Below are 20720 nucleotides of genomic sequence, written 5' to 3'. Positions count from 1 at the left end.
TTCTTTGGAGCAAAAGTGGGATAGCAGAATGGAAGACTATCCTCGTTGAAAAAGCATTTCTATTTTCGAATGATCATGAAACGTGTGTGGAAATATCGATAGGAGACTTTTGATACGCAAATGAGCCGAAACCGAAACCGAGCGCATCAGAGGCGTAGAGAGGACTGCGCTCATTCCACGTCAGAGGGCAACGTGCTTTCGAGCGAAGGAGATCATTGGAGTAGGTGCTGCTCTGCTTGCTAGATGAACCGCTTTGCGGTTATGTGTAACTATACCGGGTGTTTCAGTTAAATCCCCGGGCTAAATAATTCGCGAACCGGTGCACCAATCGAATAACTTTCTTTTTTACAAGTATCTGTCCAATACCGCCTACAAGATGCGCACCGCGTGAATGAGCGGGAGGCGCTCATTATTTAAATAAAAATTCAAATGAGCTTCGTGAAAAAAGCTAACTTCTGAAGCAGGGCGCCGTCGGCATTAAAATGGGTACTACCCCTTCTGGGACCTTCAGTAGATACGTTTTAGAGAAAAATCTGCAACCGAAGCGGGTCATTTGTTGCAGTAATTAATTGGTTTCGGTTTACATATTTTTGTCGCGACTGGTCGCGGTGAAGCGCAAAAGGACGCTCTTTCACTCCCATGTCCATCAATGAATTACGTCCTTACACCAATGATTTACGTCCTTTTGCGCTTCGCCGCGACCAGCCGCGACAAAAATACGTAAACCGAAACCAATTAATTACTGCAACAAATGACCCGCTTCGGCGACAGATTTTTCTCTAAAAGGTGTCCACTGAAGGTCCCAAAAGGGGTAGTACCCATTTTAATGCCGACAGCGCCCTGCTTTAGAAGTTAGCTTTTTTCACGAAACTCATTTGAATTTTTATATAAATAATGAGCGCCTCCCGCTCATTCACGCGGTGCGCATCTTGTAGGCGGTATTGGACAGATACTTGTAAAAAAGAAAGTTATTCGATTGGTGCACCGGTTCGCGAATTATTTAGCCCGGGGATTTAACTGAAACACCCGGTATACTCAAATTATTTCCGGATTACCTAAAGACCACTCTGCGGCACATATAAGCCGACGACGATGAGGGTCATGCACTGCTGAGGCGCGCGCTTTTGGTTTCGGTTCATCGGCATAGCAAAAGTTGTCGACAGATATTTCAGCGCATGTGCTCGTTTCAGGATTAACAAGAAAAATAGCGTGGCTTTCAACTAGGATGGTCTCTAGATCTTCCACTTCAGTTTTGCCGGAGAGCCCCTCGTTAATGTGCTAACCAATGAAACCTACGTAGTACTCATGTACGCTACTCATGCAGTAGTTACATACTCTCTTGCAGAGGATGTCCGCTTGGCCGTATAGGACATCTGCAAAACCAGCACCTACGCTGCTCTCATAGCTTTCTATGGGAAAATATGCAACGAATGAAAAGACATCTACCATACACTAGCGACAAAGATTCGAGCTCCAATCAAAATTCAACGATGGGAACCGGGAGATACAGACAGAAAAGGACAGACACGACACAGACACAACACTGTGTTGCGTCTGTCCTTTTCTGCCCGGGTCTGGCGGTTCCCATGGTTGAACGATGTACCAGTTAGCCTATGTCCTTTCACTTCTGTCCAATCAAAAGCATGGCAGAATATTCCGACATTGGAAGGACTAGTAACTTGAGGGACTATCATTGAGGGACCCGCTGCGCGGACACGCGCTTCCTTCACTTTCACATCGAGCACGCACGTTGCGAAATTGTTATGTGTGCTACTTAAGGCACTCATGATCTTCCAAAAAGTTTTTCTTCAATCCAAACCCCACAGGGCGTTAACCACGCTGGCATTACATCGTAACTCATTGTAGTTTTGCTCCTACATTTAACTCATACCTGCAAGGAATTGCGCGCAATTTAAAATTGTCGACACATTTTCTTCGCCACAAGTTTAACGACTACTACGCATTACTACTTGTTGCACCAGCTGGGTGACCGCTAATTTTATTTTATTTTCCATTTCTTTTTCACTTACAGGATACAGTGGCGACGGCTTTACATGCGTGGACATTGATGAATGCCTCGTGAATAACGGCGGCTGTTCGACTAATCCTCGTGTGGATTGCATCAACACCGTTGGGTCACGTACCTGCGGACCATGTCCACCAGGTGATGTGTGCTGGGATTTCTCACCAGCTAATTCACTCTTAGGGCACATTTTTACGGCACTCTTGAAAGGCAAGCTCCCGGCAAGTGACATAAAGTGATCGCTTTTTAGCATACACCAGCGAGTTTAGCATACTGTCGAGTAAATGTTAAATAGTGCTAACCTTTAGCTTATCCCGCCATCTCTTGGAAGTAGCCAACGTTTTTCGTTTCGTAATTTGCAATGTTTCCTTCAAAGATGACACAAGAAAAGGAATATATAACCTGTACATATTGTAACTATTGTCAATGCCTCACGACAAGTTGACTCCTAGTTTTTAGGGTGTGTGGTGTGTAAATATTTTCTGGAACGAATGTACATAATACTGTCAGTAGTTGTAGCTGCATGTTGTATGGTAGCGTTTCGGGTGTCTTGCTACCGTCAATCAATTTTCCTATTACAGAAAAGGAATACGAAGGACCTAATCTAACGTACAGCGTACTGAATGCCATAGGATATCTTCAACGTTCGATAGCTCCTTATCTGCTTTGATTTACTTACAGCAGATCGCTGGATCTTCAATCTTTCGATGACAAACTAATATTTTCGCTGCCACCTTTTTGTTAGGTGTTCCCTGTCATGTGCTGCTGCCGGCGAACAATTCGCTACAGAGCTCCGCCCTTCCAATGAAACGCGTCCACTATTCCTTGTTGCATTCGTACGGGTTCATACGGTCGTTCATAACTCGGTAACTCATGCACGATATTTTTATCCACTCTCCAGGCTACGCGGGTGATGGTGTCCGCTGTAGTTATGTCGGTCTGTGCTACAGTAACAATGGAGGTTGTAGCGTGAACGCCATTTGCATCGGTAAGTACACTGGTGTGTGTAAACGATATGGGGGCTCGTGTAAACGGCTGCTCGTTTTCTGTTGCAGAACACTCGGGAACATTCCGCGAATGTCGGTGTCAAGCAGGGTTCGTGGGCCACGGCGTCGGGCCCGCAGGTTGCTTGCCTGCCCCTAACAACACAGGTGTGATGCAACCCGTCGGACCCAGTCTCAGGGACCCGTGCACTCCTAATCCCTGCCAGCATGGTTTCTGTCTGGTACGATTAGCGGACATTTCCCGCACATTAGCCTGATCCGATTTAAGCAAAGCTTAGATGACTGCCCCGCCAAACTCAGAAGATGCATAGCGACAGCCTGTAGGCACAGAGACAGTTTGTGCTAGTATCGTGAAATATTAATTCGTTAGAAGTTTTATTTAACGCAATCATCCGGCTGTACAGTGAATGCGCGCTGTTTTCCGCAGCCAACGTCAACTCCTACAGGTCAGAGTACATTCCACTGTTCCTGTAGCAGTGGCTACAATGGTCCACTGTGCGACGCCATCGTGGATTCTTGCAATAGTTCTCCTTGTGAGAACAACGGCACATGCGTGAACAGAGCGGACGGGTACCAGTGTACCTGCACTGCAGAATGGACAGGCACCAACTGCGAACACCCAAGACAGGGTAAGGGCCTCGAAAAAGCTATGTAGATGTTGACCGCAACAGCAGCGCTAGTGGACCTTTTTCACACTTGCTTCGTATCCTAGCGGCCGTCCAGCGAAACACGCTCGGCCCGGGCAAAAACACATCCGGTGCCATCTTGGCGCCATCTATTGAATATGTAGGGAACCCTATATGGCGCCGTCGGGGTCGCAGAGCATGCGCAGAGGTCCTGTGAAAAAAGTCCATTCTGTTGAAAGTATCTATAACTGACTTGTGGATACGACTCAAGTTGGCCATTTGCTTCCCCAGCTAGCTTGATGGGTTTTTAACGTTTCTCTGTATCTCGCAGACTGCGGCGGGTCGCTTGGCGGTTACAACGGCACACTGATGTACCCGCTCACAGCAGACACGTACGCACATCGCAGACACTGTGTTTGGCACATCCACACAGCACTTGGAAAGGTACTGAAGTACATCGTGGTTAATGCTTATTGTTAATGCATGTTGACTGCTATAGCTTTCTTATTTATTCGCATCTTATTCGAATCTCGTTAGGTTTCTGTAAGGAAATAGAACGTAAACTTATTTAACTTCGTACGCACGTTAAACCCCTCGAAGGTCATGCAGAAATGCAGATGTTTACCCTTTTTTGGCGGGTCTTCACCCACTAGGAATGAAAAGGCTACATTTTATACATAATACACTCAAGCGTCTCATGTGTTTCGTCCAGAGAAACATTCCATTTAAAAAGCATGGACCAATCACGACAATTCCCAGATTCAATAAAACCGACACGTAGAGCTACCCCTCACTGAAGCACGAAATTCTTCCAGCGGGGCGTCTCTGAAATAGATGTCGTGAAGCGAAACAAATTTTTGCGTTGCACCGTGTTCCACTTTTCCTAGTCTATCCATTGAAAGCTGTAACCATACTTTTGAAGTTTGCGCTCTCATTACATCCACTATAACGAACCTAGAACAGTCTAACTCTTTCCAAACACAGGTGCTCAACATTACTTTTACCAAGTTCAGCTTGGAAGAAGGCCATGAATGTGCCTTCGACTTCCTCGAGATCCACGACGGGGAAACAATCTCCTCTCCCCTTGTAGGGCGTTACTGTGGAACGAGCATGAACGGCAAAAATCTTACTTCGACGCACCCGGTCATAACACTCTGGTTTAAAACAGATCACTCCGTATCTGGGGAAGGCTTTGCGCTCAACTGGACTGCTGCCGATCCAGGTAAGGAAGCACTGTTCCGTGGAACTGTCTTGAGCATATACCCAGGCAGAAATTTGAGCTGGAAACCAAAATGGCCCCATTTTATTTTCTAAGTGGACCCACTTGGGATTCCAGCCGAAATTTCTGCCTAGGTAGAGTTGATTATTCCGGCTTCCCAGGGCATTGTTTTCGGTCCCGGGATTTCCAGACTTCCTCCAACGAGTCCCCGGGATCCCTGGACCGTGACAGTTCCGATGCATTGCCTTTGTGTCGTAACACTGAGGCTTCATGTATTGTATGTATGCCTCCGGCGTTCAGTCTCTGTATGTCAATAATAGCGTTCCTAATAATTCGGTGTTTACGTCGCGAGACAACTGAGATCATGAGCGACGCCACAGCGGTCGGTCTGTGGATTGCTTTTGCCCACCTGAGGGTTCTTTAACGTGCGATGAAAGCTCATCACATGGCACCCTGTATTTAACGTCCCTCGCGGAAGACGGCGTGTCTAAGCAACTTGTACCCTGCCACCAAGTTGCTGGCGTCCTCGGCCGGGGTCGAACCCGCGATCTCGGGATCAGAAGGCGAACACGCTACCGACTGAGCCACCGAGGCTTAATAGCGTTCCTCATGACTTAAAGGAACAATGAGGTGACATTTAATGCGGCTCGAAATCTTGCCTCGTCTGTCAAGAAGTTATCCACCGGGGGTCGCCATGCGAAATATTTTCGCTCTTGCAGTACGTTATTGCTCTGCAATGGAATTTACAAAAAGAAAACCGCTCGTGACGTGGTGAAGGCTCCGCGGTTTGTTTCTTTGTTTTGTTTTTTGTTTTTTTCTTCGCAGCACACGCTCCGATTTCTCTCTTTCTACGATGCGCTCTTTTCACGACGACTATGATATTTTCAAAGTTGATGCTTAACAAAGTCCTCAGTCTCGCTCAGTATAGGGCACGTAAGCCTATTCTGCTGCGCAGAAAAAAAAAATTAAAAATAGTGTCACTTCAGTGCTCCTTTGATGTTTTCCGTGCTCCTCAATATGCGACGCTTTTTATGCAAAACAAAGTGATACTTGTTTTTCTCGTTCTCCGGCAATAAGAGACTTAATTTTATTCGTTGTCTGTCATGCATCGATTCATTTAAAATACTGCATTAACAACGAAACCATGTGTTACAACATCTCAAGCAATATGAAGCGAATGTGGCCGCTGGCATAATGTTAAAGAAAAAGATGTCTTTCGAGAGTCTATAGATCGACTGTTTCCCAAGCAGTGGTTCACGTTGCGATAAAAGGGATGCTTGTTGACATCGTCCGTAGGAACCTCAAGAGTTTTGAGTATTTTTACCCAATCCTCGTGCACTCAGCGTACAGTTCGCCGTCGGCACGCAAGGACTAATACCACACGCTGGTTGAATCTCCTTACATCTCCGGGAAGTCGCTGTGCTTCGTTTTTCTGCTCACACGCGTAGAAATTAAACGAACACTTTCCATTACCAGTCACGCTATGAGTCTTTCCTTTTTCCCTCTTTGCTCTTGTTGGGTTCACATAGTCGTTTCGAAGCGACTTGATAGTTTTGACAGCAAAGCAATGTTCGGAGATCCAGCGTGTGTTTGTCACAGGGAACGGTAACATTACTTCCAGCAAAGAACCTCGGGTTGTCGAAATCTGCGGTCCTACTCAAAGGCTGCACGTGCTGGATGCCGTCTCACGAATAGGTTTACTCACCTTATGTGTAAATTCTGTCTCAATTAATCATTGCATGTCACAGGTGTCAACGATCCAAGTCACAGAATCGTCGGCGCCGGATGACGAAGGAAATGTGTCCAAGTAGCACAATGTACTGAAAGTCCAGTGCACTAGGGGTAGACGGTATGTGTGTTATCAACGTTCCTTAGTGTCACGAGCCTGTTCAAGGCCTTCCACCTATCCGTCCACCACTATTGCACTCGACTTTCAGTACATTGTGCTGCTTGGGTGGGTACGCAATTCTAGAGTGCTTGACAGGCACCTAAGCTCAATGTGTTGTTGGTCGCTAGTACCAGCGCTAGAATTAAAAAACACTCGCAATTTTTCCCGCAGTTCTGAATAGCGACACCGTCAGCAACAGGTTTGCAGTATTCCCCATCGCGTTTCGATATCACGAGAATCTTTCGAGAAAATCCCGAGATCAGGACCTGAAGAACAGTTGAGTTACCGAGATTTCGGAGTTCGATGTCCCCGATCCCAACTAGTGTATAATATGAAGTGGAAGTTTCGCATTTCCGTATACAGGAGACCGTTTACAACTACGTGTTCTGCTACACCAAGGCATGACAAGTAAACAATATGAACCGGTGATGCAATGTTTCGGGAAGATTCACATTACGAGAGCCGCCGATATATCGAACATAGGCTGTGTTCCTTCTGGACAAAAAGAACAGCGCAGACATCCGAACCGAACTTGAACCTGTTCAGAACCAAATTCCGGCCCAAAGAAGAACAACCTTTGTTCGAAGTACCGGGTGCGCTCCTCCTGAGAGTCCCCCGCGTTTCATGCGTGTAATTGTTGTGACCAGCCTTTGGTTTACAGGCGTCTGACAGGACGTTATAACGGCTTCAAGCACGAAAGGAAAAAGCTGTCGTTACTTTTGCGTCACGCTTTCCCAATGCAAGTTTTCAAACATACATGTCGCGAAACTTCTTCGTAGTGTGCGGTAAAGCCCTAGATGAAGCAGACGTGGGATCCGTCCAGTCTCCTGGTTACCCTGGCAACTACCCGTCCAGAAGAGATTGCTTCTGGACTGTCAGAGTACCTGCTGGGAAGAGAATGCTGTTCCATTTCGCCACGCTACAATTAGAGCACCACGACAACTGCAACTACGACTTCTTGAAGGTAAATGGTGCAATTACAATGGGACTTCGGTTCTCAGTGTGAGGCTCATAACGAAATTATCGCTATCGACGAGGTAGAGGATTCGCCTCTGGCGATGAAACACCCTAATTATCCTCTCCAAAATAAAGTTGTTGTTGTTGTTTGGTAATGGCTAGGCATACGAACCACGAACCACGCAATCACAAGCTGAAGGCCAGAAAGTCATGTCAGATAACCTGTCGGCAGATCCAGAAAGCTCATTATAGAAAAGACGAGAGTGTGGGTGGCAGTGGTTTAGGGTGTTCTACAGAGACTTCCATATAGATCCTGAAAAAGAAAAACTTGCGTTACCTCGAAGTGATTCAGTATTCCATTAGAGCTCGTGTAGGTTGCGAAGAGCGAGTTTCCCTCTTGCATTACCAAATTTAGCAGAAAATAAAGAGAAGAAGAGAAAAAGAAAAAGTAGAAGAAAATAACCTCGCATTTCTGAGGCAGTGCCCCGCTCTAAGTACCCTGCTTTTCAAGGCCACAATGCATTACCAAAAAAGGGCCCACATGTTTGTGCATCCCTTGTACGCTCCTCTAGCGCTCCTCTAGAATTCCTAACGCAGCATGGAATCGCATGGTACCTTCAGCAATATATCATTCATTTGACCAGCACTACACGTGCCACGACTATACACTATAGCCGGGAACGTGACTCATTATACCGATAACATCATGGCGCTGATGTTTTTGTCCTTACACACCAGAGTAATTCTTAACGCTTTGTCGACACGCAGATCTACGACGGTGCCTCCGAGAATGACCAGTTGATTGGCAGCTACTGCAGTACGAGTATTCCCTCGCCTGTCATGACGGCGGGTCACCTGGCTCTACTGCACTTCCACAGCGATGACTCTCAGACGGACACTGGATTCCATGTCACCTACGCCTCCGTTCCTGGTGCGCTATTTCACTCACAGTGCTACCTAAGCGCAGTCTGTAATGCATAGGCAAGCAATATGTGTCGTAACGACTTAGTTGGCCACCGTGAATGAATGATAGCATATCCGTTCACTTGTCACACGGTTGCGCGTCCTCTTCCGGCGCAGTTCTCTCGATCAGTTCCAAGGCATGACCCGAGTCGCTTAGAGACGTCATGTTCCGCGCCTATCGTCAACACCCGTTATGTGTTGAGACTTCAGAACATGTCCAGGAACAGGCATGAACCTGTCATTATTGAAGCAGCGGTTAAAGGGTACCTCTCTGTATATAAATTTTATGTTTCTTGTCAGTGGCGGATTGTACTACGAACACCATGCGTTCTCGCACAAGTAGCTTACCTGTAGCTCGTAACAAATGCCTTCGATCTGCGTACCATCGAGAATACCTCCCACGCGTTTCAATGACATATGATATGAGAAATTGGTAGCTTACGAGGTTGAGTGGAGAAGTTTAGGGAAGTTGAGCGAGGTGGACGTTGCCACGTTGCTTTTACGTCGTGCCATTCTTTTCCTTTTCACTCACTCACTCACTCACGTCGCGCCAGGCTTGTGACGTCACGTCATCGGACCACGCCTCCACAGTGCCAATCGACTTTCGTCCGTGTCTGTCGAAAGTGTCTGTCGCGCCAATCGACAGACGACTTATCTTTTGTGCGTTTTTTGTTTGTTTGCATAAACTATATTGAGCAATGATGAAACGCAGTCTTATCTGATATTATTTGCAAAGTCGCTCCTGATGGTCCGCGTGACGAATTAAGCGACTTTTCCAGCACCGTTGCTGCTGTGAAGCCACTGGTTAAACTAACGTGGCTGTAGCCGTGAAGAAGTAAAGTAAAGTGGCCTCTGCCGTTAAGTCCACAAGACGAGAACACTGCTGTTACTCGACGTCTACATGTTTATTAACGTCAAAACAACAAAAACCATGAGCGTGGTGGTGGTGGTGGTGGTGATAGGGCTTGCCGTTGTCGGCCTCACGTATGTGGGCAACGTCACGACTCACGCCCTGGGGGAATGTGCGTCCTGGGCCGACTTCTAAGGGCCTAACCATGAGCGTCTCTCCGTGGACTCTGCATGATATAAGAGCCAACGACTGTTCTTCTTCTTCTTCAACAACAATTTCGTGCAGTGTTTATATAAATACCGTGTTATAGTTAGCAAAAGTCATTCAGGGGTCCGTTTTACTTGTTGTCCACGCTTGGGCATTTCATATGATAGAGATGATTCTACACGAATCGTTCTGAACTTTGTTTTGTGCCTTCATTCGTGTAGTTTATTACGGGGCCGTTTTGTTGACGCCATCTGACCAACCTAGATTCATTTCACCCAGGCTTTCTATGACTCTAGATTTCACTTAAATAATTGTACATTGCGCATATTGCGCAGGTGTACCAGGATGTGGTGGTCTGCTGTCCGGAACGAAAGGACGCTTTAGCTCGCCCAACTACCCAGAGAGCTACAATCACAACATTGTTTGCGAATGGGAGATCAGAGTCCCTTTAAAGGAACGCGTGGAGCTGACATTCGATGATTTCGAGTTGGAATCCGGACGGGCATGTCGATGGGACTACGTAGAGGTGAGATCCCCGTAAACTGCAGGGCTTACTGCTGTGTCAAGGGCTAGTTTCTTCTTTTCCTAACTAACCCTGTTTTCCTTCTGCAGATATTTGACGGACCGGACGACAGTAGCGAACTGAAGGGCCGCTTCTGTGGATCCACTGGGCCACAGCACATCAAGTCTTCGGGCAGTCGAACGTTCGTCCGCTTCAAAACCGACGGCACTAACACACACCGGGGTTTCAATGCCGTTTACATCGCAGGTAATACGTGCTAAGTTCCGTGTAGTTGTTGTGTGTCCAGCTTTGGTTTTTGAAATCTTTGGTCCTTTCCCTCCCGTTTACGCTTCATGCGACGGCAATATGTTGCTCTTGTCATCGGTTATCAGTATTGGTATTTAGTGTGAACTCAGCAGCATTGACGCTTGAGCCAGAAACGCAATGCAATCAGAGGTGTGCTGTGCCAATGCGCTGTCAAGGGATCACTTCATGCACGCGACGTGAGAACTAAGTATAGAAAGATCGCATATAATACATTTGCGCACGGAGGTTCGAAGAAGAACGGCAACCATAGCTGTCATGAAATGCCACAACATTTATATATGTAAATATACCGTTAGAGGGCTAAAAGTATGGCTTATGCAAACTTGTTTTTCTTTTTTATTATTTTTTTTTTCACGGGTGGCATTGACGCCGATATACGTGCCTTTTCCTGTCATGTCGGTTACGTTTTTTATACCGAATTACGAAAGTTGTACGTACCGTCTGGTAATGAAATATTCGGAGGGTCAAAAAGCAAAGCGAACACGGTGGCTAATAGTGCCGACAATTTGATGAGAATGTTATGGAATTTTGCATTCGCCATTACATCATTCTTGATTCGCGGAGCTACCAGACACGGACGAAATGAATAGGACGTGTGGCGTCGGCAGTCAAGAATGAATATTCACCAACAGGCCGATATTGCCGTACTTACACCTTTTTTTGCACTCGGAGTTCTACTAAAGGGATTTCGTTTATTATCTGTGCTGCTGATGCTTCTTTTCTCTTTTTCTTTTCTTTTTTTTATACGCAGCCTGCGGTGGCCGCTACACGGATCTGAACGGCACGCTAACGTCACCTGGCTACCCGAACGAGTACCAAGGAAACCGAAACTGCAACTACTCCATCGAAGTTCCACTCAACAACGCCATACAACTTACCTTTCAAATGCTGGACATTGAGGAATCCGGCCACTGCCAATTCGACTACGTTAAGGTAGCGATGTTATTGTTACGCTCTTGTACACGACGTCTTTAGAGACGACGGAGAATGAGAGCGTTGCAGTCGCCAAGAAAGCTAGCGCTCTGGGATCAATGCAGCGAGTCTCGAAGCAGTAGTAGTGAAGAGGTAGCGAAGTGTAGGTCCGTCCATTACAGAGAGATAGCGCACAGAAAGGGTGCGTAGGAGGAGAAGAAAGCGTGGAAAGCGAACGGAGAATGTGGAAAGTAGGAGCAGAGGCTCCTTTTTGGGCGCAAACGCGCTCTACTCAGCGGTATGGAGGATAAAGAGGAGTGTTATGTCAGATGTTTACATGGAAAGTTGTACAGAATTATGGTTGGTGTATCTTCACACGTCAGTATATAGTGATCGGTCTTCACAACTCCACTGGAACTAGTGCATATGCCCGAGGATGAGGAACATAAATGTGTGCACGTAGAAGCAGGAAGTAAATGACGTGCTCGCCTCTGCGCTGAGGGTCGTGCAACAACGACAGAAGCCGAGAAACATCAGCGGGACCAGCAGCCACAGGAAGGGCACCACTGCAGCCACTCTGACGGTTCACTCTCTCATCGCACAAATGGACAGGGAGAAAACTGGGCCACACTATGCTCACGGATAGGCCTATACCCAGTGTACTAAATGCTAAATGTAATACCTGCGATGAGGGCGGTGCCGAGTAGGAAAATTGTCCCCCTTCCAGATATCGGAGGCTTGTCCGGCGACAGGCAAACAAGAAGTATGTTAATCAGAAGAGAGACTAACATCAAGAGATGTGGCGGGCACCTCACCAAGACTGGGATGTTGTCTGAGTCCTTGGTTTGTCTAAGCTGTGTACTCTTGTCACTTTAATAGAAGCCAGTGCAAACCCGCTGGAATTATATACTAAGAGTGACTCTTTGAGCTGTAGTAAGTGTGGCGCTGCTGAGGACGCAAACCAATCCCAAGTGTAGGAAATGCGTGATACTCGAAGGGTTTCAAAAGCAAGCCGGTCTCGTGCGGACTCCGGAGCCTTCGACGTCATGGAAACTGTTCGGACCTCAGTCCTCCCACAAGGCGCTGAGGACATTTGAAGATTTTCTACGTACTACCGGACTTTGTGTTGCGTGTGCCCCCACAATTATACAGTAACTTAGAAGAAAGTTTTGAACTACACGTTCAACTCCATCACTCTGAATTGTTCATCTAGTTTGTGTTTTCTCTGTGTAAGCCTCCTGGGTAGCCCGTTCGACTTCGTCATGACTAACATCTCTTTTTTTTTTGTCTTTACCACATCACCATCCGTACAAAGAAAGCCTGAGCCTGGACTCACTAGCGTCACAAAGCAGCTGCATCCGATACCCATATTTAAGCCCATCCACGAAAAACCGCCCGCATATACTGGGGTTGCTGACACGTCATATGGCACTCGGACATTGAGACGAACTTGGGATATTTTTGTATAGGTAGTGTTCACTTAGACCCGTTATTTACATTGCACAGGTATGGGAACCATCCATAAACGGCACGAATGAAATAGCCAAACTGTGCGGACGCACGCCTCCTGATCCCATCACCTCAACCCTGAACCACCTGTACCTTGTCTTTCACTCTGACCACTCTGTACACCGGCAGGGATTCTACGCCAACTACACGACCATACCCACAGGTAAGGGGCAGGTGTAGATTACTAATGTCGAACTTCTCGATGTCCAGCTCTCAGTGTCTTCTCACCCCCAGTTCATGCAAAGCACGCGCACGGCTAAGGTCTGCAGCCTAGCCAACCAGGAGTATATAGACTCAGGGGTCACTGTAAATTGGTAGCACGCAAGTATAGAGCACGCCAAACGAAAAATTTCTCCATAAGGCTCCACATTTGATGTAGCTTCCTCGTCAGATACAGCGAGCATACTTTGCGAGATTACAATGTGGAACAAGTAATATTTCATGGAAAGGGACAAAGTGCAAGCTCGCTTGTGAAGCATGATGATGGAAGGACGAAGAAGGGAGCCACACCGCACAAGTGTGATGATGATGATGATGATGATTCACTTTTAATGTCGCGAAAGCAACGAAGGCCATATGCGTCAATACTGTGGTGATGAATGCAACAGGGTTAAGACTAATCCATTAGGTTAAATATACAGCATGTAAAAGGTGGCATAAAACATAACCATAGAAATTAAGAAACTGGCAATCATAGTGCATTTAAAATGTCTAATGTCCCTGAAAAAGCTAAAAGTTCTTGAAGGAGGTACAAGAGGTTCGTCACCCAGTAAAAGGGCTGGAGGGACAAGTTGGAGGAAGTAACTTGTGTGGGGAGGACGTCGGACGTCGTTGACGTTAAAGCAGAAGTATGCCCAGTAACGATTGTTCTATATTGTACTGGTCTAAATCTCGCTTCTTCGGAATCCTACGTAGATTATTGATTGATGTGTAGATTATGATGGAGGAGTACCCTTAGACACAGAACGACAGCTGGTGGGCCTAAAAAGTACTCATCAGCATTATGAGGCAATTGAGAGATCGTGCTGCATTCACTAACACATGTTGGCACGCAACTTTGTTGTGCTAGGTCTTCCTATAACAGCTTCCGAAGGTTTACATTGCTTGTTAATGACATAGGATATTTCTCCGTAGCTTTACCCTGCCCGATACAGTTGACGGAGCTTCTCACCTCGCTCAGATTGCCAGAAGACTGACTTTAGGCAACTGCAATACATATTTGACGTATACGCCTGTCTTGTAACGGTCGAATAGCTGGTACATGGGTGTACCGGGAGGAGGGCAAGGGAGTAGAGGGCGTTGCCCCTCCTGGAGCACCAAGGTTACCTGCGGAAATCGTCCTCTTTATTGACGAGCAAGTCGTTATTAAAACTCACGTGTCGTCATATTCCATAGCTGCGACACATTAGATGTTTCAACTGTCGTCATTCTATTGACTAGTTTCTATTGGTTGAACGCTTTCCAACCCCCCCCCCCCGAAAAAAAAAACTTGGTAACGGACATGAGCTGGTACCCTTTAAATTCACCGCCACTCACTGAGTGTCCGGCGTCACTTGCATATATGGCACGCCTTGTATATCCAAAACCCTTTGAACGTATCTGCACCCTTTAATAATGTGAACCCTTTCGTATGCTCAGAAATCTCTGAAAATCTGTAACCCGCCGCGGCGTCTGGCGTGGTCAACCGCCTTCTTTGGGATCCAGAATCCTTTGAATGTGAATTTCAATGTACCGAAACCTTTCCTCTGCGGTGTACCGTGTTAACGATCGTTTGATGTAACGTGCAGACTGTGGTGGCGTGCTCACAACAGCTGGCACCCTTCAAAGTCCAGCTACGCAACAGGGCCAGTATCCCCATAACTCCCGGTGCAGTTGGATACTCCGAGCGCCACCGGGATTTGTTGTGCGCCTCACATTCACGGAGTTTATCCTGGAGTCCTCCAGCGACTGCAAATACGACTACGTGCAAGTGGCTGACTCTTCCGGTCATACTATAGGAAGGTAAATATTTTACTTGTTTCGTTTGAAATTGCAATTGTAAATGTTAACGCGGAAAGAAATGCAACAGACCAACAATCCAACGAGCAGGTAGTTACAAAGAATTGGCTCTACCAAGAGTGATAAAGAGTTCGCGATTGGTGAAGTATGCACCAAGCCATCTTGCAATATGTTCATTTTACAATAATGCGGCGCGGTTGTTTTATAAACACGAGGCGGAAAAATAGTTCAGACCTTTGTAGAGAGAGAGAGAGAGAGAAAGGAAAATGCACCCCCTCCTTGTCTTTGGATAGCGAGACCCAAAGTGGCTCATGGGAATCGTATTATTCAGCAAGACATGCTGATGACTCGTACCCCCAGTGTAGTGATCACAGATGAGTAGATGCAGATACCTGGGGTTGAGAGCCGATATTTTCAACACAAAGCAGTTCCTCCACAGGGCTGGTGAAGGGACATTCACCGAATCGCAGGATTTCCAAATCATTTACCAACTTAACTAATTCAGTAAATAATTGGTACAGTTACTAATTAACTAATTATTTAATTACACATAACCAGCTAGAACATTTATTGATTGTTTGATTCATAGGCGTTTCCACAGGCGTTACAAAGAAGTTCCAACGTATATTTTCACTGTGACTAGTTAGATGGGACAACGTAACTCCCGGTACATGTTGCTGGACCGCCCAGTGTATCATAAATATTCGGCCGACATATGTCGACGGTCCAGCCGAAGAAGGTCGGCCACAAAAATGACTTTCTTGAGGATTGCAGTTGGTCGTGATTGAAACGTCTGGAATGTAGCCGGACAAACCCAAGACATGACAAACAAACGTTGCATTATTTTCTTATATTAACCTAAACTAAGCAAAATAGTGAGTAATGTTTAACTGAGTCAGCCACCAATAATGATTAAAGAGTTTTGTAATGACTAATTCAGTAAATCATACATAGGCAATGACAAGTACAACCGATAAATTAATGTGATGGATGAATAGGAAATGGGAAAAGATAAATTAATGAGAAATTAATTATGAATGGGAAATTCACCAGAGCGGCCCACTACCCCAAAACACAATGGACACGATGAAATGTGTCTTGAATATGATATGATGATGAACAACGCTGAATAGGGATCGACAGTCAGTGGAGTCAGTGAGGCAACATCAACAGGACTCTAGGACGAAAGCACAACTCACAACAATACACATGCTGCAGAGGTACGCAGGCACATCATAAGGTAGAGAGCAGAACGGTGTCATAGGCGATAAATATTAGGCCTGAACAGGCATTTCCAGGAACCTTTGTCAGATCCAGGTCCCTTTAGACCTTGCCATGAAAGTCTCCGATGGTTTGCTTGATGCCCACTCGTATCTTTTCTTCAGGTCCTACAAGATCTCATTTTACGATTTTACTTTCGATGTGCCTTTACATAATCGCTGTGGAATAGCTGGAGTCAACATCTCAATATTATTAGCTATACTCGTAATCTTCAGCAGCAGCAATTGAACCAGTTATGAGCAATAATCGATAGTCACCTGTATGCAACAATTAATTGGAAAGTTATTCTAAAAAAATAAACTTTCATTCCGTATAGCACATGTGCGACACATGTCCACATCTCCATGCTACTTTACTTCCTCCCTTCTTTCCGTTTTCTTTTTGTATGCATACGAAACAAGTTTGCCACCGCTTCCATGATGCGCCTTGATATATGCAGGTACTGCGGGACGCAGATTCCACCGGCACTCACATCGACGGGCGAGACCCTCTTCGTCAATTTCCGGACAGATGCCAACGCAGCGCACGATGGCTTCCTGTCCACCTTCGACTTTGTCAACGCCAGCAGCAGTAAGTTTTCCAGCAGACGAGGTCATGTAATCCATTGGTCTCTTCCGTGGGTCTGATGCCACAAATAGAACGAGCAGAGCGATGCTCTTCCGTACATGCATATTGTCCCTTTCAGTATTGTTTCAATGAACCTGGTGAAGCATGTGCAATGAACGTATTCAAGAATGGCGGGTAGGGCACCAGCTGCGACGCGTGTCTAGCGCATTTGCACTACCCGCCCCCCTTCCATCTGATCCCTCAGTGTCTCTTCTCACTTGGATAGCTTCAATGTCTACCTTCTCGAAGAAGTCTGCTAGAAATAGGTGCAAACTGAAGCCGAGAAAGCGCCGCTATGTTCCTATTAGTACTTGCTAAAGGATAAGTGAACTGCCTCTCCCTATAGCTTACGTTTTTCAGAAATAAAATATTAGCGTTTCTGACGGGAAGACAAGCGCAGGTGACCTGTAGCACGGGCGCGAAACGGAGGTCCGTTTATCTGTATTCCTTTCAGAAACCCTCCACTCTTCCAAAGAGCGCATAAGTGAACGAGGGAAATCGACCCGACTCCGTCACGTTCGAAGGCCTGACGCCGCGCACGTCTGTTGACGTCACACGACGAGATCGGGTCTGGCCATGGTAGCTTTCCCAGACAGCTTTTGTACATTTGATTGGCCTAGTAAGAATACCTCGCAAGGCGAAAATATTGGGCATCGTGGCTTGATGAATTCATGAACTGGCTCCCTCAAACATGGCATGTCTTGGCATCCATTTGAAAGACAGCGCACAATGTCCCATGAGATGAGCATAATTTCTTCATATGTCTAACATAACAAGAAATTAACATTTTCCACGACTGCCATGTCCTAACCGTACGCACGAAGCTATTACAGAAACCCTAAATGTTAGCCATGATTGGTTCGGTGAAAGAAAATGGAATAACGCGGAATGCAATATCTTTTGTTGGAGGGGAGACCACGTATAGATGACGTTCATACTTTGCAAGAGCGGCATGTTGACCAGTGTCTGTTTCATACAGTCTGTGGTCGCGACTACTACCTGTCTGAAGGCGTTATCCGGTCGCCGGGCTTTCCTGGCTCTTACCCTTCAAGGCGTGACTGTTCCTGGATAATTCACGCACCGGAAGGACAGCAGATACGTCTTAACTTCACCACGTTCGACCTCGAAGGTCCACCGTGCAGACACGACTATCTTGAGATACGGTACGTTACCTTTGGAACGCTTGTATAATCATCCCTCGACACTTGAACGGCTAAAAGTTCTCGAAAAGGTTTATAAATCGATAGAGCCGCAAGTCGAGGTTTTGAATGAATAGAAAGGACCAAAAGCAAGGGAACGAAAATAACAGCTACATGCGTGGCGATGGGATCAAGTGTTTTATAAGAAGGAATCGCGATAGTCTACTTCATTACAAGTAGCCTAATGAACTGAGAGCGCTATGGGACGTTGTAAAACGTATATTTTTCTAGATACTTGGATCACCTTGTTCAGTGTGAACATTAATCTTAGCGAATGAATTCACTTCATTTTTCTTTCTTTATCTTCCTGTCTCCCGTCAAGCATACATCGTCAAAGTAATGTATTGAAGGTGCGCTTCTACGGAGATAACAGCACAATCAACACATACGGATGTTATCACTGCATGATCGCCCACTGTTCGTATAATGTCTTATACCGACGAATCCAAGCCATCGAGGCGTGCGTCCCCACTGTGCATAGTGAAACACGTGCAAAGCACACCGAGAAAGGCGATCGGCATTTTGAAGACGCACCTTATACGGCGAAAAAGGGCGAGCGAAATATACAGAGGCAATACCGGACAGGCTCGGACTCGCAACTTCTGGTATGTAAGATCGAGTTTGTGTAAAACAGGCTACCTCCATAGGTAGTTATCTTGCTTGATGACAATATACACGCAACTGCTTTAATGGGAAGACGCCGTTTAACACAACCGGAGGAAGAAGGCTGGTAAAGGTCCCGATGGGGATAACCCCACGAGTTTTCGTCGGATGGCACCTTGACCGTTGAACAAGAGATGTCAGATGAAACACACAAGGAGATCTTTGACTCGGATACCAGGTCGTTCCAGGTTCTTACTTACAGGAGAAGTCGGTCGACTGGCATTCCAGTTGTCTTCAGGCGGGTAAAGCCGAAACTTTCGTTCTGGAAAGTGAACCCTAACCGCATCACAAGTGGCGTGATGATTGCTACCCAAGAAAAGATTATTTCGCTTCGCATCACAAAGGATGGCCATCTCGTTATCAGCGTACCTTCAGAATGGGCAGCGAATAGCCTCCTGAAGTTAAATGTGTAAGAGGTATTGATGTCCAGACGTGTGTACCGGAGTCGTACCTTAGGTCAGTGGGGCGAATCCACAACATCCCGAGATGGTACTGTGAAAGGGATCTTCTAGAATAGTTGAATCCCTATGGAGTTTGTGGTGTGCAGAGAGTAGCAGTCTACAGAAGGGAGGATGACGGCAGGGTCTTGAACGGCTTACCACCCCCAACCCAAACCCAAATTACCAGAAATACAGCGCCTCACTTTTGCCTCTATTCAGTCTCTGCCGACTGAGGTTAATTTGGGCTTCACGACGCATCGAGCAACGGAGTACATTGCACCTCCAATTCAGTGTTGCAACTGCCAGAAGTTCCGTCGCTATCCGCGAGACTGTCGCAGTTCCCAGATGTGTAAAATCTGTGCAGGTCTGCATGCTTTTAAAGCTTGCACATCACGGCCTGAGCCAAAATGTGCCAACTCTGAAAGAAGCACAGGGCTTAGCCGCGCCATGCTCTGCGTCAGATAGGACATTCCATGTATACGCCTTAGGCCACCAACGACGTTTAGCAAATGAGCCGAGCTGAACGGTCCCTTATAACTTGTATGAGTTGTATGAGTTGCAGTCAGCAATCTTCCACACTAGGAAAGGATCCTCAACAGGAACAGACGGGTTTACGTACCTGGTCACGGCATCTTTAGGGGCTGCGTTGCTTGAAAAACCGCTGTGCTTTCTTAATGACTCCTGGAGAACTGGTGTCGTGCCTGACGTATTGAAAGCGGCTCGTGTTATCCCAGTTCTGAAGCCAGGGCTGTCTTCAAAAGAGTATTCATTTCGTCCCATTAGCCTCACCAGCTGCGTGGGCAAAGTAATAGAAAGGCGAATAATGAACCGCCTCGACTGGTTTCTGGAGTCCTGCACGCTCCTACACACGGCGTCCTAGCCTCATACGGTCGAGTGTGTTACCACATTCAAGACACAGTCCATTGTACAACGAGTTCTCCTGAAAGCAGCCTGCTCCAACACACGGAGCAGGCAGGTTTCAGTAGAGCTCGTTGTACAATGGACTGTGTCTTTAATGTGGTAGCCCACGCGGAACAGGCTGGATCGGAAGGTCCACTAACTGTGGCAGCTTTCCTCGATATTAAGCGAGTCTATGACACTACAAGCCACGGTCACGTACTACATGAGCTTTTTTCCCTGAGCGTTACTGGGCGGGCTCTCTGGTGGATAGCCAACTATTTATGTGGTAGAACTGTCTTTGTGATGACTTCAGATGGTGAAATGTTTCATCAGAGCACAACAGCAGATGTCCCACAGGGCCGGGTCCTCAGCCCACTCCTCTTCAAGGTTGTTATGGCTGCTCTAACATCTCTCTTGCCACGAGGCGTCAACATCAGGTTGTATGCTAGTGATATCTACATATAGATGTCCGGCAAGCAGTGGCCATGGCAGGCTACAGCGCTGCTTGCAGTATGCCCGTCATGTCGTTGCTGATCCGATATTCGGATCTTACACACCGCGCAGTGGAACACTCGCGGAACTTGTTCTGGTTATCCACGTCACTCCTAGTTGCTGAAGGGGCTGTAGTCTTCTTCGCTAACCGAGA

General features: G+C 46.6%; 1 protein-coding gene across 1 annotated transcript in view; it reads left to right on the top strand.

Annotated features, from left to right (window-relative positions):
* LOC135385101 (cubilin-like) overlaps positions 1-20720 on the top strand; it is a 129939-nt gene that overhangs the window by 16415 nt on the left and 92804 nt on the right. Inside the window, exons 11-25 of the mRNA XM_064614277.1 lie at positions 2033-2164; positions 2925-3011; positions 3079-3248; positions 3455-3656; positions 3985-4097; positions 4638-4875; positions 7540-7724; positions 8486-8648; positions 10073-10263; positions 10350-10506; positions 11318-11499; positions 12985-13150; positions 14775-14988; positions 16706-16836; positions 17852-18035. Coding sequence (XP_064470347.1) covers positions 2033-2164; positions 2925-3011; positions 3079-3248; positions 3455-3656; positions 3985-4097; positions 4638-4875; positions 7540-7724; positions 8486-8648; positions 10073-10263; positions 10350-10506; positions 11318-11499; positions 12985-13150; positions 14775-14988; positions 16706-16836; positions 17852-18035 — 2515 coding nt within the window. The remainder of the gene's footprint in view (positions 1-2032; positions 2165-2924; positions 3012-3078; positions 3249-3454; positions 3657-3984; positions 4098-4637; positions 4876-7539; positions 7725-8485; positions 8649-10072; positions 10264-10349; positions 10507-11317; positions 11500-12984; positions 13151-14774; positions 14989-16705; positions 16837-17851; positions 18036-20720) is intronic.

Source organism: Ornithodoros turicata, chromosome 2, assembly GCF_037126465.1.
Source record: "Ornithodoros turicata isolate Travis chromosome 2, ASM3712646v1, whole genome shotgun sequence".
In the NCBI taxonomy this organism is placed as follows: domain Eukaryota; kingdom Metazoa; phylum Arthropoda; class Arachnida; order Ixodida; family Argasidae; genus Ornithodoros; species Ornithodoros turicata.
The sequence above is the reverse complement of the archived record's forward strand: the minus strand, read 5'-3'. Positions and strand labels throughout refer to the sequence as shown.